Source organism: Sus scrofa, chromosome 6 (assembly GCF_054392235.1).
Source record: "Sus scrofa isolate SSC_HxYL_T2T_F1_AM1 chromosome 6, Sscrofa_HxYL_maternal_Yorkshire_Landrace_v2.0, whole genome shotgun sequence".
Lineage (NCBI taxonomy): Eukaryota > Metazoa > Chordata > Mammalia > Artiodactyla > Suidae > Sus > Sus scrofa.
Window position 1 is genome coordinate 20,178,197 of NC_139388.1, and position 14,304 is coordinate 20,192,500.

At 43.4% G+C, this 14,304-nt stretch overlaps 1 protein-coding gene across 9 annotated transcripts in view; it reads left to right on the forward strand.

Moving 5' to 3' along the window:
• The window catches only part of NUP93 (nucleoporin 93), a 115,967-nt gene that overhangs the window by 85,247 nt on the left and 16,416 nt on the right, over positions 1-14,304 (forward strand). For 8 of the 9 annotated variants that reach the window (XR_014804924.1, XR_014804925.1, NM_001244152.1 and 5 more), the window contains 3 exon segments: positions 7,064-7,138; positions 10,068-10,157; positions 11,959-12,098. Coding sequence is in view for 7 of the 9 variants with exons in the window: in NM_001244152.1 (NP_001231081.1) it covers positions 7,064-7,138; positions 10,068-10,157; positions 11,959-12,098 (305 nt within the window). In the remaining 2 variants the exon portion in view is untranslated. 9 annotated transcript variants of the gene reach the window in all.

Sequence of the window (14,304 nt, forward strand, 5' to 3'; positions counted from 1 at the left end):
AAGAGGCTTCCTGATCTTTTTAGGCTGACCTTATATTTGAAAACCAGTGTCCAAATTTGGGTAATTTAATATAAAGAGAGGCTTGAGGATTTTTTTGGTTTTTGTTTTTTTTTAAAGCAAAATGAACTAGGATAGGAGTTTCCTGGTTGCTCAGCAGGTTAAGGATCTGATATTGGCACTGCTGTGGCGAGGGTTCCATCCCTGGCATGGGAACTTCTGTGTACCTCGGGTGCAGCCAAAAAAATTTAAAAAAACAAACTATGGATATGGTGGTTCCTAAAACATTTTTCCTCCAAGTCTTCCTCTAACAGAAAAGGAAAAACACATTGATAGTATCTATTGCCTGGCAAGTTTTAGTAAGGGAAATGATACTTCAATAACATAAATTTAATTTGGGAAATAAATTTCCTTTGGATATCATTGAAGAAAAAGGTTTAACTTTTAACGGAAGGTAGGAATCAAAAAATTGTTAATAACTTTCCAAGTTGTGGTCTGAATAAAAATAATGTGCTTTGAAGCAAGAAAGAGACTGCTGACTAAGAAGCCCCGTGCCCTTGTTCCTTGAGTGTGGCCTGTGGGAAAGAACACTCCCAGTGTGCACTGCTTGTGTGACAGCACGCGGGGTTTGAGCAGTTTGGGAATCTTTGATCTATCTCAACCAACTTGTAAAACATTTAGAAGTAAATTTTTATCTAACCTCAGTATGTAGTAGCTGTATTGATATTAGACATAAATGATGATGCTTGAAAGTATTGTCTGGAAAAAGACTCAGCCTAGCAAGCAGTAGGCTTGGTAGAGAAGCTAAGTTGTAACTTAACCATTGCAGTTGATGATGTGACATGTGAACTGTGTATATTGAACAGAGTCTCTAATTTTGATAACTGACTTAATACTGTATTTCTTCAATTCCCAGTTACATATCTTTTCTGTATTTTAACATCTCTGAAATCAAGACATCTTAAATTCAGTAGTTGCCAGCATTTTCCTTTCCTATTGCTTTATAATAAATGGTGTACTAGATTCGATGGAATACAGCAAAAATATAGACGGACAGAGTATGAATTTGAAAACCCCAGACTAGATGATTCCAAGCTCTATTTTATGGTTCCCTGTTAGTTTCCTAAGGGGGTGGTTTTGTTTCACATGTTGGAATTTGAGTAGGATTTTAAGTATGGAAAGTGCTCTGCTCTTTCAAAAAAGTCTAAACTCAACAGGCCCTTCATTTTAACATCAGCTGCTCTCCTCCACCTCCAACCCAAATATAACCTCTGGCACTCTTTGCTTCTAATTCCTTCTCAAGTATTTATGTGCACATATATACATATATGTCCACCCGATCAATTTATTGTAAGTTTATTCAGTAAATGGTACCGTTTTATATAAAAGATGCTACAACATAGCATTATTTTTTTATTTTAACTTATTGTACAGCTTTTTCTAGGTTAGTACTCTAGGTTCTGTCATTTTTTTAGTTGCTGTAATAGATTTCATTGTGTAAATGGCCCAAGTATTCTTCCCATTTTATTCATGAAGAATTATGCTCCAGAGAAGTAAGATATAATTACCCAGGGTCACACAGTTGGGTTGCATTTAGAACCTGGGTCTTCTGGTCCCCAGGTGGTGTTTTTTTCCTAGTAGTACTGGGCCTCTGTGTACAGCTTTTGTAGACAACTATTGTACATTGATTACTTTGGTTCTGTTTTGCTTTATTTGCCAAGCCGTTCTTCCAGTTGGAAATTAAAAACTCTCTTCTATAGTATCATCTCTTTTTCTTTTTACTCTGTATTTGTTTGGCTGGAAGTGAGTGCCTGTTACATTCCTTTTTCCCTACCTAAAATGTGCTCTCCTTGGGAAAAGAGATTTATTCATCCCTGGGTATACTATGTACAAAAGCAGTTGCTTAATAAAAGTTTGTGATTCCCTCCTGCCACTTTGCAACCACATCCCACCTGCTCTAGAATGCTCTCTTAGAAGGGCTCTTTGGGGAACACCAGCTATACCGAGTGTTCCCCAAACAGCCTTCTCATGTCTGTGCTCGTAGAGGCTGCTGTTTCTCCACATTATCTCCGGACAGCAAGGTGAGCCCCTTGTTGTCCTCTCCGGCCGACCCTCCCATCTTCCTGCCTTTCGGTCTCTGATTCGCTGCTCCGCTGCTCCTTTTATCCCCACTGACGTCTGATCAGCCCCCAGTACCGAGGAAACCTGAGGAGTTGGGAATGTTACTCCCACACAGCAAAGGGCTTCTACTTTCCCAGCCCGCTGGCAACCCCCGGCTTTGAAATTCCAATGACTGTTTGCTGGTTCCTCTGCTCAGGAATGTTGATGGATAATTGACTTTAAGTGTGGTGAAATAGAGGCTTGACCAAGGGCAAATGAAGGAAAGGTACTTTGGAAAACAAGCACGATAGGCAAAATTAATTTAAATGGAAATTTGAAGGCTGAAAACCAACTACTTTTTAAATGGATAATTTTTAAAATTAGGTTTTGAGTAGTACTGGGAAATATTTCTCAAGGCTGTTTATGTATATTTAGCCGAAACAACTGTTTCCTTGCAGAATTGTTTAGTGCTGTTCCCCTTTTCATCCTCCTGTTTATTCCCCCCAGTTAGGTTACTGTAATTAACAGACTTTGTGCTCTTTACTTTCAGAAGACTGGGAACCTTAGGAACTTAGAAACTTAGTTCTTTTCCAGAAAGATGGCTGTGTTATAGAACAGTCCTCAATTGTGTTACTCAGAATTAGTTCAGAAGTAGAAAATGAGCTGGTGGGAGGCTTCTGTTCATACAAGGAATGTGTGTTCACTGTAGAAAAATGAGATGAGAATCCCCAGCCAGCACAATGTAAAATATTTTACGTTATGTTTCTGCAGTGCCCATATCTACCCATATCTGTCCATAGTTCAATGTCGGATTTATTCCTGTGTTCATTATGGTTGTTTATTTTTTATTTAAAAAATACCAGCTAGTCCTTATTGGTCAGCTGTTGGGCAGTGAGCTCCTTCTACTTATTCCTCACAATCATGCTGTGAAGTAAGTCCTGTTTTCTTCCCATTTAATCCTCTTACAAACCTATGAGGTGGGTACCACTCCTGCCCCTGTGTTGCAGCTGAAGAAACACAGGCCCGAAAGAAGCAGTTTACTCAATCAAGATCATGTAGCCAGTGAGCAGTGGAGCCAGGATTTCTATCCAGTACTCTTTCTTGTTCTTTGATGGGGGTTCTTGGACAGTTGCCCCAGGCTGCCCTGGCAGGCAGTGTGGGCCCCAGGCTGGGGACACAAACCATGGCTCCACTGCCTTCCTCTTGAGTGACCTCAGGGCAAGTTGCTTGCTATGTGCTGTGGTGTCTTCATCTGTAATATTGATATAATAAAAGTAGGTCTCATAAGGTTGTGGAGTTAATAGAAATTAAGACAGTGCTTGACAAACAGTAGTTTGCTCAGTAAGAGTAGCCGTTGTTATTGTAACCTCGTTTTCAGTCATTTGGGATAGGAATGCTTTCAGCTGTGAGTAACAGAAAACTTGAGTTTCAGTAGCTTGAATAGGGAGTTATTTTTCTCAGGTGTGGAGAGTGGGCCTTAACTCAGTTGCTCTGCGGTGCCGTCTGAGACACCTCCTTGTCTCCATACACCATTTTTAGCATGGCCACTTACGTTAGGCTCACAAGATGATTGCTGCAGCTCTAGACATCCTGTTTGCATTCAGAGGAGAAAGCTGAAAGGCCAAGCCAGACTCTTCTTTCTCCCTTTATCAGAAAAAGCACTAGCTGCACTAAGCCAGAATGTACTACCAGGCCTGTGCTTTCATCTCATTGGCTAAAATTAGGGTGCATGGCTGTTCCTAGCTGCGGCAGAGGCTGGGGAAGGGTAGTGTATAGGTGTCAGCTCATGAGGACCTGTCATTAAATTTTCAGAAAATTTGTAGTATAGTTGATTCCACTTGGAATAGCTTGAATTCTGCCATGGCGGGAGAATTTATGCGACGGAAACCATCAAACGCTGCAAAGGTCCTCTTCCCCAAGCCAGCACACCATTGGATATATTGAAAAAGTGACAGGGAGTAGAGGTAAGAGGTAGGGATTTGAAATGATCATTGGGTCAGCCAGGCAGCATCACCTACCACACTTACCATCTGATGGGGAGAGTTAGATGCCAACATAAGGAAAATTTATTAGTCTTTTTTTTAGAAAGACTAAAGTTTAACCTTCAGTCAAACTTTTCCCCCTACTGTAGTAAACGAATGTAGATCAAAATCAGGTATGTCCTACTAGAAATATTAGCTTTATTCTTTTTTTTTTTTTTTTTTGTCTTTTGTCTTTTTTAGGGCCACACTCATGGCATATGGAAGTTCCCAGGCTAGGGGTCCAATCGGAGCTGTTGCTGCCGGCCTATGCCAGAGCCACAGCAATGCCAGATCCGAGCCACACCTGTGACCTACACCACATCTCACTGCAATGCTGGATCATTAACCCACTGAGCAAGGCCAGGGATTGAACCCTCAACCTCATGGTTCCTAGTCGGATTCGTTTCCACTGCGCCATGATGGGAACTCCTAGTTTTATTCTTAATGTTCATTCAATACATTGGTTTTTACTATATTGTAGCAGAGATCAAATTGGATATTTTGAACAGTAAACTGTTTAAAGCTCTATTAATACCAGTGATTGCAGAAAACCAGAGCTGAAGAGGATCCTTTGAGATGATCTAAGAGCGCCTTCATCAACTGACGTGAATCTGAGGCTCCAGGTCTCCACAGCCAGGGAGTGGAGTGGTCCTCCAGGAACCCAGGTGTCCACACAGTCCATTGAGGGTTTATAACTCAGCTTTCTGCCTCCTGCCTCTCTCCTCTCTGTCCTGTCTAGTGCGTGCTCAAGCTGGAATCCCTTTACCAGCTGTGGTAGTGCTAGGGAGTTTTGCTGCTATCCTCCATTTGTCTCCCAGGAAGCCTACTTTAAACTGCCTTGTTTTAGATTTTAGAGAATAGAGCGTTTTATTTTTCTGGTTTTTTTGTTTGTTTGTTTGTTTGTTTTTTAAGGGCTGCACCCTCAGCATATGGAGGTTCCCAGGCTAGGGGTCAAATCAGAGTTGCAGCTGCCAGCCTGTGCCACAGCCACAGCAATGCCATTGTTCTCTATGTCTGTGAATCTGTTTCTGTTCTATAGATAGGTTCTTCTGTGCCATATTTTAGATTCCACGTATAAGTGATTTCTTATGGTATTTGTCTTTTTCTTTCTGACTTACTTCACTTAGTATGATAATCTCTAGTAGCATCCATGTTGCTGCCAGTGGCATAATTTTGTTCTTTTTTCATGGCCAAGTAGTATTCTATTGTGTGTATGTACCACATCTTTTTTGTTTGTTTGTTTGTTTGTTTTGGGTTTTTTTTTTTGGTCTTTTTGCCTTTTTCTAGGGCCGCTCCTGCAGCATATGGAGTTCCCAGGCTAGGGGTTGAATCGGAGCTGTAGCCACTGGCCTACGCCAGAGACACAGCAATGCCAGATCCGAGCCGCATCTGTGACCTACACCACAGCGCACGGCAACACTTGATCCTTAACCCACTGAGCAAGGCCAGGAATCAAACCCGCCACCTCATGGTTCCTAGTCGGATTCCTTAACCACTGCGCCACAACAGGAACTCCCACATCTTCTTAATACATTTATCTGTCAAGGGACATTTAGGTTGTTTCCTTGTTTTTGTTTTATTTTAAATGAGAGAAACTCAAGGAATTTGATCTCTGCTACAGTACAGTACAAACTAACGTTGGACATTTAAGAATATGCCTACTAGGGAGTCCCATTGTGGCTCAGTGGTAACAAACCCAGCTAGTATCCGTAAGGACGCAGGTTTGATGCCTGGTTTCACTCAGTGGGTTAAGATCCAGTGTTGCCATGATGTGTGGTATAGGTCACAGATGCAGCCTAGATCCCACTTGCCTTGGCTATGGTGTAGGCCAGCAGCTGTAGCTCTGATTCAACCCCTAGCCTGGAAATTTCCATATGCCCCAGGTGTGGCCCTAAAAAAAAAAAAAGAATATGCCTACTATACCTAATTAGAACATAGCTAATTTTGATCCATATTTATTTACAGTAGGAAATAAACTTAAGATAACTTTGGTTTCTCTTTAAAAAGACTGGTATGAGTTCCTGTCATAGCTTAGTGGTTAATGAACCTAACTAGTATCCTGAGGACACGGGTTCGATCCCTGGCCTTGCTCAGTGGGTTAAGGATCCGGCATTGCTGTGAGTTGTGATGTAGGTCACAGATGCGGCTCTGCTCCCATGTTGCTGTGGCTGTGGTGTAGGCTGGCAGCTATAGGTCCAATTCGCCCGCTAGCCTGGGAACCTCCATATGCCACATGTGTGGCCCTAAAAAGACAGACAAAAAAGACTGTGATCAGCTTTTCCATATGTCAGTGTCTAACTCCACCCACCAGATGGTAAGCTCTTTGGGGACAGCCTCCATGGGCTAGCATGTTATCCCTGCGTGGTGGATGTGTACACAGCTATGCATGCGGCAGGCAGGCACTTAGCACATGTTTACTGAATGAATGAATAACTGCCCAACTTAGACTGGCTCCATTGTCTTCAGATGCAGAATATTAATCAGCAGCTGTTGTCTTAGTGTGGACTCTAGATTGGATATGTCTGAATCCCAGAGTTGTGACCCTAGAAACTCCATTTTCTCAGCTGTCTGATATGACTGATAGAGGCTCACGCATAGAACAACATGGAGAGAGAAGATGAGGTGGAGCGGGACTTGGCATTGAAACCGAATAATACAAAGATATGCCTTTCCAGAAGCAGACACTGAGATACCCTTATAGCCTCTTTGACCTCCCGTTATTTTTGAGTTAATTGAGTCCCCATGCCTGCTCCCGTCTCATGTGTTCATGGTAAGAGATTGTCTTCTATTGAAACCCCTAAGTCTTCATCTTGAGGAAATCTGACTAGGAAACAGACTCCTAACAGCTTTGTTAATGACAAGCATATGTTTATGAGGTTTTGTTTTTTTTCTTTACCTGAGTGAATGCTATTCTGAACCGGTTTTGAATGTCTGTTTATCTATAGCCAAGTTATATCAGTGATGTGGGACCCCCTGGTCGAAGCTCTCTGGACAGCATCGAGATGGCCTACGCCCGGCAGGTGAGTGTGTTTTCAAGAAAGATCAAATCCAGGAAAATCCTACGGGGGCCCTCTGAGGAGTAAAAAAGAACACAGACTTCATGTGAAAGACAAACCATGAAAAAGCAAGTTGGGTTTTCACTGAGAGGACTTGTTAATATTTTACCATCTAGGTCCCTGGAGAAGTCTGTCAAATTGGGTAATAAAATGACTCAGGTTTGATTTAAGGAAATTGAAATCTGCCTCATACATTGAACCAAAGCATCTCATTTTACATTTGGCAACAGCCCATGTACAGTAAAGCTCTGAGTAACTGCCCCACTAAGCAAATGGAGTTCTGAATTAACTGATCACCTGGTCAGCAGGTGGTATTGCCAGAAACCTCCTTCAGCTCTTGCTGTTGAGAGAAATTTTCTAAATGCTTTTCTGCCTTGGTAAGCATAGTATATTCACTGTTACCTCATATTACTGTCCTGGAGAAGCTCATGATATCTTGGGGGTCATGGTTCTGGCTGTATATTATGACCATGAGATAGTGGGAGTGTGGATTGAGATGCTTTGTGGTAAAGGGACCCCACTGACTGAAACTGCCCTTAGGACACTACCTACGTGGAATTAACTTTTGAATAAAGCAGTGCTGGCCATCTGTGTATTTTATTATAATATGTCACATTCCTGCACAGAGTACCAAGAAGAGAAAACAGTCTTGTTTCTAGAATTGAGGGTGGTGGCCTTCTCTTCCCTGTAACTCATCCTGCACCACCAGTGACCAAAGAACATGTGCACAGTCATGACCAACTCCGGTGGTTTCCGCGTGACCCCGAGCGTTACCCACTTCTCCCTTCCCTCCAACCTGGAGTGGGTGGGTGGAGGCAAAAACATACAGCAACTATGGAGATGAACAGGGCACAGGGAGAAACCTTTAGACCCTGTGCCTTTAACAGAGGTCTCTACCTTCAGTTGCCAGTTATTTAGCAAATGGAGTGTGGCCTTAACTGACCTACTTGGTGAGCTGACGGTATTATCAGAAATCCTTCTTGCACCCCTTGTTTGGAAAATTTCCCTGAATGTTCTTTATAAGCCTCTCTCCTTCAGCATACTGTTGCCACTTCTAACTCCAGGCATCTGAAGCCAGTTGCATTGGCCTCTCGCATACCAGTCCCCATCCTTCCAACTCCCTCATGTTTTATGACTGTGCCTTGATTTATTTACTTCTCCAATTTTTAAATCTCTTTGTTTCTCCCACATTTTAAAAAAATGTACTTTCAGGTTTTTAAAAATTTCCCTTTCATTATATGGTTTACTTATTCCATTGCCACAGGCACCTCCAGAGTTTAGGCTTAATGAAATTATAAGCTTCTGAGGAGGGAGACTATGGTATCTTCTGTGTCTGTGAAGATGAAAGCTTTGTAAAACTAAAGACACTGTAATATCATGTATCTGTTTACTTGGCTGTCCCTTCCAGTGGAGAGTGGATGTTTATATCCCATATTGAACATAGTACCCAAGGGAAGGCCCCTTATAGATGCTTGTTGAGCGGATAAACACCTTAAGGTTTAAAAAACATTTTTTAGTAAGTTCCCGTGGGTTAGGACCTGACATTGTTTCTGTGAGGATGTGGGTTCGATCCCTGGCCTCCCTCAGTGGGTTAAGCATCCGGCGTTGCTGCATGGTTGCCGCACACTGTGGTGCAGGTCGCAAATGTGGCTAGAATCTGGTGTTGCTGTGGCTGTGGTGTTGACTGGCAGTTGCAGCTCCAGTTCGACCCCTAGCCTGGGAACTTCCACATGCAGCAAGTGCAGCCATTAAAAAAAAGTAGAGGGAAGTAAGGTTTGATGGAGTCCTGATTTGTGTGACATCCCTACCTTGTTCAGACCTCGGTAGAACAAGCACTTCACATGCAAAGACTAGAACGTACTAGTTGTTACCATCATGATATTGGTTCTTTTAAAATAAAATGCAGAGTAATAATGGCTTTTCCATACTATAAACATCCTATATTCCTTTTTTTGTGTGTGTGTTTTTGCCTTTTCTAGGGCCGCTCCTGTGGCATACGGAGGTTCCCAGGCTAAGGGTCTAATCGGAGCTGTACCTGCTGTACCTGCTGGCCTATGCCAGAGGAGGATCCGAGCCGCATCTGTGACCTACGCCACAGCTCATGGCAACACCAGCTGTACCTGCTGGCCTATGCCAGAGGAGGATCCGAGCCGCATCTGTGACCTACGCCACAGCTCATGGCAACACCAGATCCCTAACCCACTGAGTGAGTCCAGGGATCGAACCCGCAACCTCATGGTTCCTAGTCGGATTCATTAACCACTGAGCCACGATGGGAACTCCCTATATTCCTTTTTCTTGACAAGATTGTACTAGAGAACTGGGATTCTTTCCTAGAGAAACAGGTACCCCAAATATGCAGCAGCTGCTCTTCTAACACATGTGGAAGGCTCCGACCCTTCACTCCTTATTCATTCCACAAACCCTGGGCCTGGGGCCTTTCTTTCAGTCCTTTTGCCAGAAAGATTTACCAAACTTTGCCTCGGATTCATGGGAAGCAGTAGCAGGAGACCTTCCATCGTCCCATCTTCCCCCTTTGGTCCTTGCTCACTAGGACTGAGGGTGTACTGGGCAGAGCAGCACAGTCCTGCCGGTGGTACTCCTCCCCCGGCTCCACCCTCCTCCCATTCCTCGGTGTTAGGAAAACTTGGGTCACAGTTAACTTTGGTGTGTGTTCATGCTGTTGCTCAAAGCTCAGACACAGAACTGGAAGCCAGCCAGAGGCCTTACCCTCCAGGCAGTGAGGCTACCCAGCTACTCTGAGACAAGAAAGGTTGGCTAACGCTTCTGCTGACCATTGGGCAGAAAAGCTGGTTTCAGAACTGCTTCAAGGTATTCTAAAAAGAAGGGATGAAAATAAAATCTGTGGCATTTACTTTGCTTTTCATTTCAGATTTATATCTATAATGAGAAGATTGTAAATGGACACCTGCAGCCTAATCTCGTGGACCTCTGTGCCTCTGTCGCAGAGCTGGATGATAAGGTAGTGCCCAGAGCTGACCTGAGTAGACCCATGTGATCTGGTGTTCTGATGGGATTAGCGCTTGCCAACTTTGCAGAAATAATGCTAAAGAGAGGCTCTGCGCCATGGAATAAGATGTTAACTGCTCTTCAAAGGTTTATTTTACTATTTTGGGATGGTTTTTGATGATGATGCTATACACACACACACACATATATTTATTTTTAGGGCTACAGGTACAGCATATGGAGGTTCCCAGGCTAGGGGTCGAATTGGAGCTATAGCTGCCAGCCTACACCACAGCTCACGGCAGCACCAGATCCTTAACCCGCCATGCAAGGCCAGAGATTGAACTTGCATCCTCATGGATACTAGTCGGGTTCGTAACCCCCTGAGCCACAATGGGAACTCCAAATTTATGTATTTTAAATGCATCTTTAATAGGCCCAGTGAGCCCCTTGAACTTGACTCAGGTGGGGTCTTTACAAGCATTATTCTTATGCCACTGTCTCCATTCTTCTCTGGCTCTTCATCTTTATTCCTGTCCCTCAGTTCTTATCCTTGGCCAATTTTCTCCCCCTAGGGGAGAAAATTTTTTTAAAGTGGATGAATAGATTGATAGGTGGCCAGGATGGGAAAAGGAGGGAAGGCTATAACAGAAGCAGGCACTCATACACACTTTTTTCTCTTTAAAAATTTATCCAACTTTTTTTTTTTTTTTTTTTTTTGTCTTCCATACGCCGCACCTGCGGCGTATGGAAGTTCCCAGGCTAGGCGTCAAATTGGAGCTATGTCTGCAGCTGCCAGCCTCACCACAGCAATGCCAGATCAAGCTGTATCTGCTACCTCTGCTGCAGCGTGCAGCAGCACTGCATCCTTAACCCACTGAGCCCCAATGGGAATTCCTAACTATTTTTTTTAAGTAGTAAAGTATAAGGCAATATAAACTGATCTAAAGGAGAAAGTAAGAATTTATCTACCATCTTACCACCTAGAAAGAGTCATTTAGGTGGATTTTCTACAGTTTTTTAATTTTTGAGAGAGACAATAAAAAGGGGGTTTTTTTTCTTTTCCTTTGGAAACAGTGTAAACATGCTTTTGTCTAATCGCCGCTGTCTTCCAAGGATTCTTCTTAACTTTGTAAGCAGAGGGTTCAGGGAACACGTTTCTAAGGAGAGGTTTATAGCCAGGAGGATTCTGGGAGAAGAGGGGGTCCAGCTGTGTGGTGCTAACACACAGGAGAGAACGCCCATGCCTTTCCTAGGCGGCCGCGTGGGAGGCGTCTTTTGAAAGGAGTGAGTAGGCAGAAAAATGGGAGGCCGTGACACTCACAAAATGGGATAGCAGCGGTGGCCCCTGGAGAGTCTCTGGGAGGACAAAACCTGTATTATGTAGGTTAAACTCTTATTTTAAGCCTTAAAAAACTCATATGACCTTGTAAGGACTGAAATGCAGCTACTTGAGTTTCAACTCCTAGATCTTTGGATGATTATAAATGTATTCACTCTTTCTTAAGGGATAACCCACTGAGATTCAGTGTTTTTGTTACTTTTGTGTGGTCTTAATTATGTACGTGGGTATGTCAGACCTGGTATAGTAATTAATCTGAAAACCAACCCGCAAACAGGGGCTGCCAGTAGGAAGACGGGAGCCTAGTATCTGGCGGGGCAGAGGTGGGTCTTTTGTACTGGACCTGAGCCTGAGGGTCTCAGGACATTGACCAGTCCCCCTCCACATCCTGCCTGCCTTTGAGTCAGAACACCTTGAAGAACCAGTTTCCCCACCCTGCAGCCATGTCACACGCGGTCTTGTTTATGTGCAGAACATCTCTGACATGTGGGCCATGGTAAAACAAATGACAGATGTGCTTTTGGCGCCGGCAACCGACGCCCTGAAGAGCCGTAACAGCGTGGAGGTGCGCATGGAGTTCGTCAGGCAGGCCTTGGGGTACCTGGAGCAGAGGTAAGGCGGCAGCAGCACAGAGGGGCCTTTACAATCCCCTGAAGTCAGCTGATCGCGTGTTTCAGGTAGTCCTCAAGCTAAGTGCTCTGTAGCTGGTATAATTTACAAGGTTGAGCAAGTCTGAGAGGTGTTATCCTGTTTTCAGAAACACTTCTCTACCAGAACTGTTTCTACACTGATATAAAATCAGGGTGAGTGGGAGCCCGGAACATGGCTAGGCTTTTCTTCTTCTCTCTCTGCTCTTTGTCCCTCAGTACAGAGACATGACTATTAGGCCATGATGCCTTGGGTCAGGATCCTGGTCCCTAATGTGATTCAACAATTCTCCTTAGGCTCTGTGTTTTCTCTCAGCGTTCTGATTTTCTCACCCAGCACTACCACCCTTAAACCTTAGGAAGGCCCTTTGATCCTTTATTTTCCACCCAGCTCTGCTCGGTTAATCTTTGTGAGTCCGGGTCCTTCCTGGCTGCTGACGCCTCTGCTTTGTGCCTGGGTTTCTTTGCCACCTCCTCCCTAGTTGGATTTGGCCACCGAGGTGTTTGTGGCTGTGCCCTTGTGCCCTAACCATTGTCTCTCTCACTGGTAGGGCCCCTGCCATTCAGCACTCCCTGTCGACACTCCTTCTAGCTCTGAATTGCCCAGCGGGGGTTGTCATGAGTGTGCAGCAGACCCTCTGTATTTCAGAGACAGGGTGCTGGGTCTCTCTCCGCTGGCTCAAGAAAAGAAAGCCAAGCTGAATACGCTTGCTCAGTTGCAGTTCGTTGCTGCCGAGCCCGTGCAGCTGCCAGTGGTCTTGTAGTGTGGTCACCCTTTGTCAACAAAATAATACTTCATTAGGAAGTCAAGGTAATTCAGACTTGGTACAGCAGAGAAAGAACAGGTTTTTGTACCAAATACTGTAATAATTATATAATAGCTACATAAGATGAACACCATCAGACATATTAAACTCACTAGCTTCCATTCCTTTGTTATGAAAAATCTGAAACTCCAAATGGTTTTTTATTCTTTCTGGCACAGGCACAAGGAATTCATAATTATATCAGCCTTTCACTAAATTTTTATAATGTAGGTTTTGGGCATATTGATCTTCAGCCATAAAGAACCTAATGTATAGAGTTGTATTTATTTGCTACTAGTCAGCAAAATATCAGTCAGAATTTCTTACAGTGTTTGAAAACCATTAGGATTTTTTTTTAATGGGTGTAAGTATATAACTGCTCATGACTGCTTTTTCTTTAATAAACCTAACCTTAACATTGGTGCTGAACTTCCCTAGTGGTACCAGCTGCATTTTTTAGTTTTATATATGTAACCCATCCCATTTATTTTTCATTTACTGTTTTAGAATTATCTTGTTCCACTAATTCCTTTAGCAGCACTTGGGACTACTTGGAAGTTTCCTTGGCACGATTATTGTACCTTATTCTCTTTTTTCATACTAGTGACATCACTCTGATGGCATCCTTTTTAAGGATTTGTTGTCCCTTTTGATAAAGGGAGTATTTCAAATAATTGTATTCGCTTTAAAAAATATTTTTGCTGGCATTCCTGTTGTGGCTCAGTGGAAACGAATCTGGCTAGCATCCATGAGGATTCAGGTTCGACCCCTGGCCTCACTCAGTGGGTTAAGGATCTAGAGTTGCCATGAGCTATGGTGCAGGTCACAGACGCAGCTTGGATCTGGCGTGGCTGTGGCTGTGGCACAGGCTGGCAGCTATAGCTCCAATTTGACCCCAGTCTGGGAACTTCCGTGTGCCATGGGTGCAGCCCTAAAAAGACAAAAAGACAGAAAAATTTTTTTTTTTTTTTGCTGATGCTAATCCACTGACAGTATAGCATATAATATTTCAAGTGATATAATGTACCAGGTGGCACAGTAAACCCAGTCCCAAATGGTATTTTGAGTATAAGGCTAAAAATGTTGAGAAAATAGAGTTGGTCTGTCGGTTTCCTGCCGCATTCTAAATTTGAAGCAGGATATGTGTTTCTTAGCCCTCAGCAGTTTAGGCTCCTTTTCCAACTGAGGCGCTTTCCAGCATGTGGGTTGTCTTCATTCAAGTTGGAAGAGACCGAACTGGGCAGCATCTGTTTGTCCCGGTTGCTACAGGACTCTTCTCTCATCTCTTTTCCAACCTTTGCTTTTAAATACTCCCAGTGATGGGAGCTCATTACATTTGTTCAATTGAATTGTGTTTATTTTTCA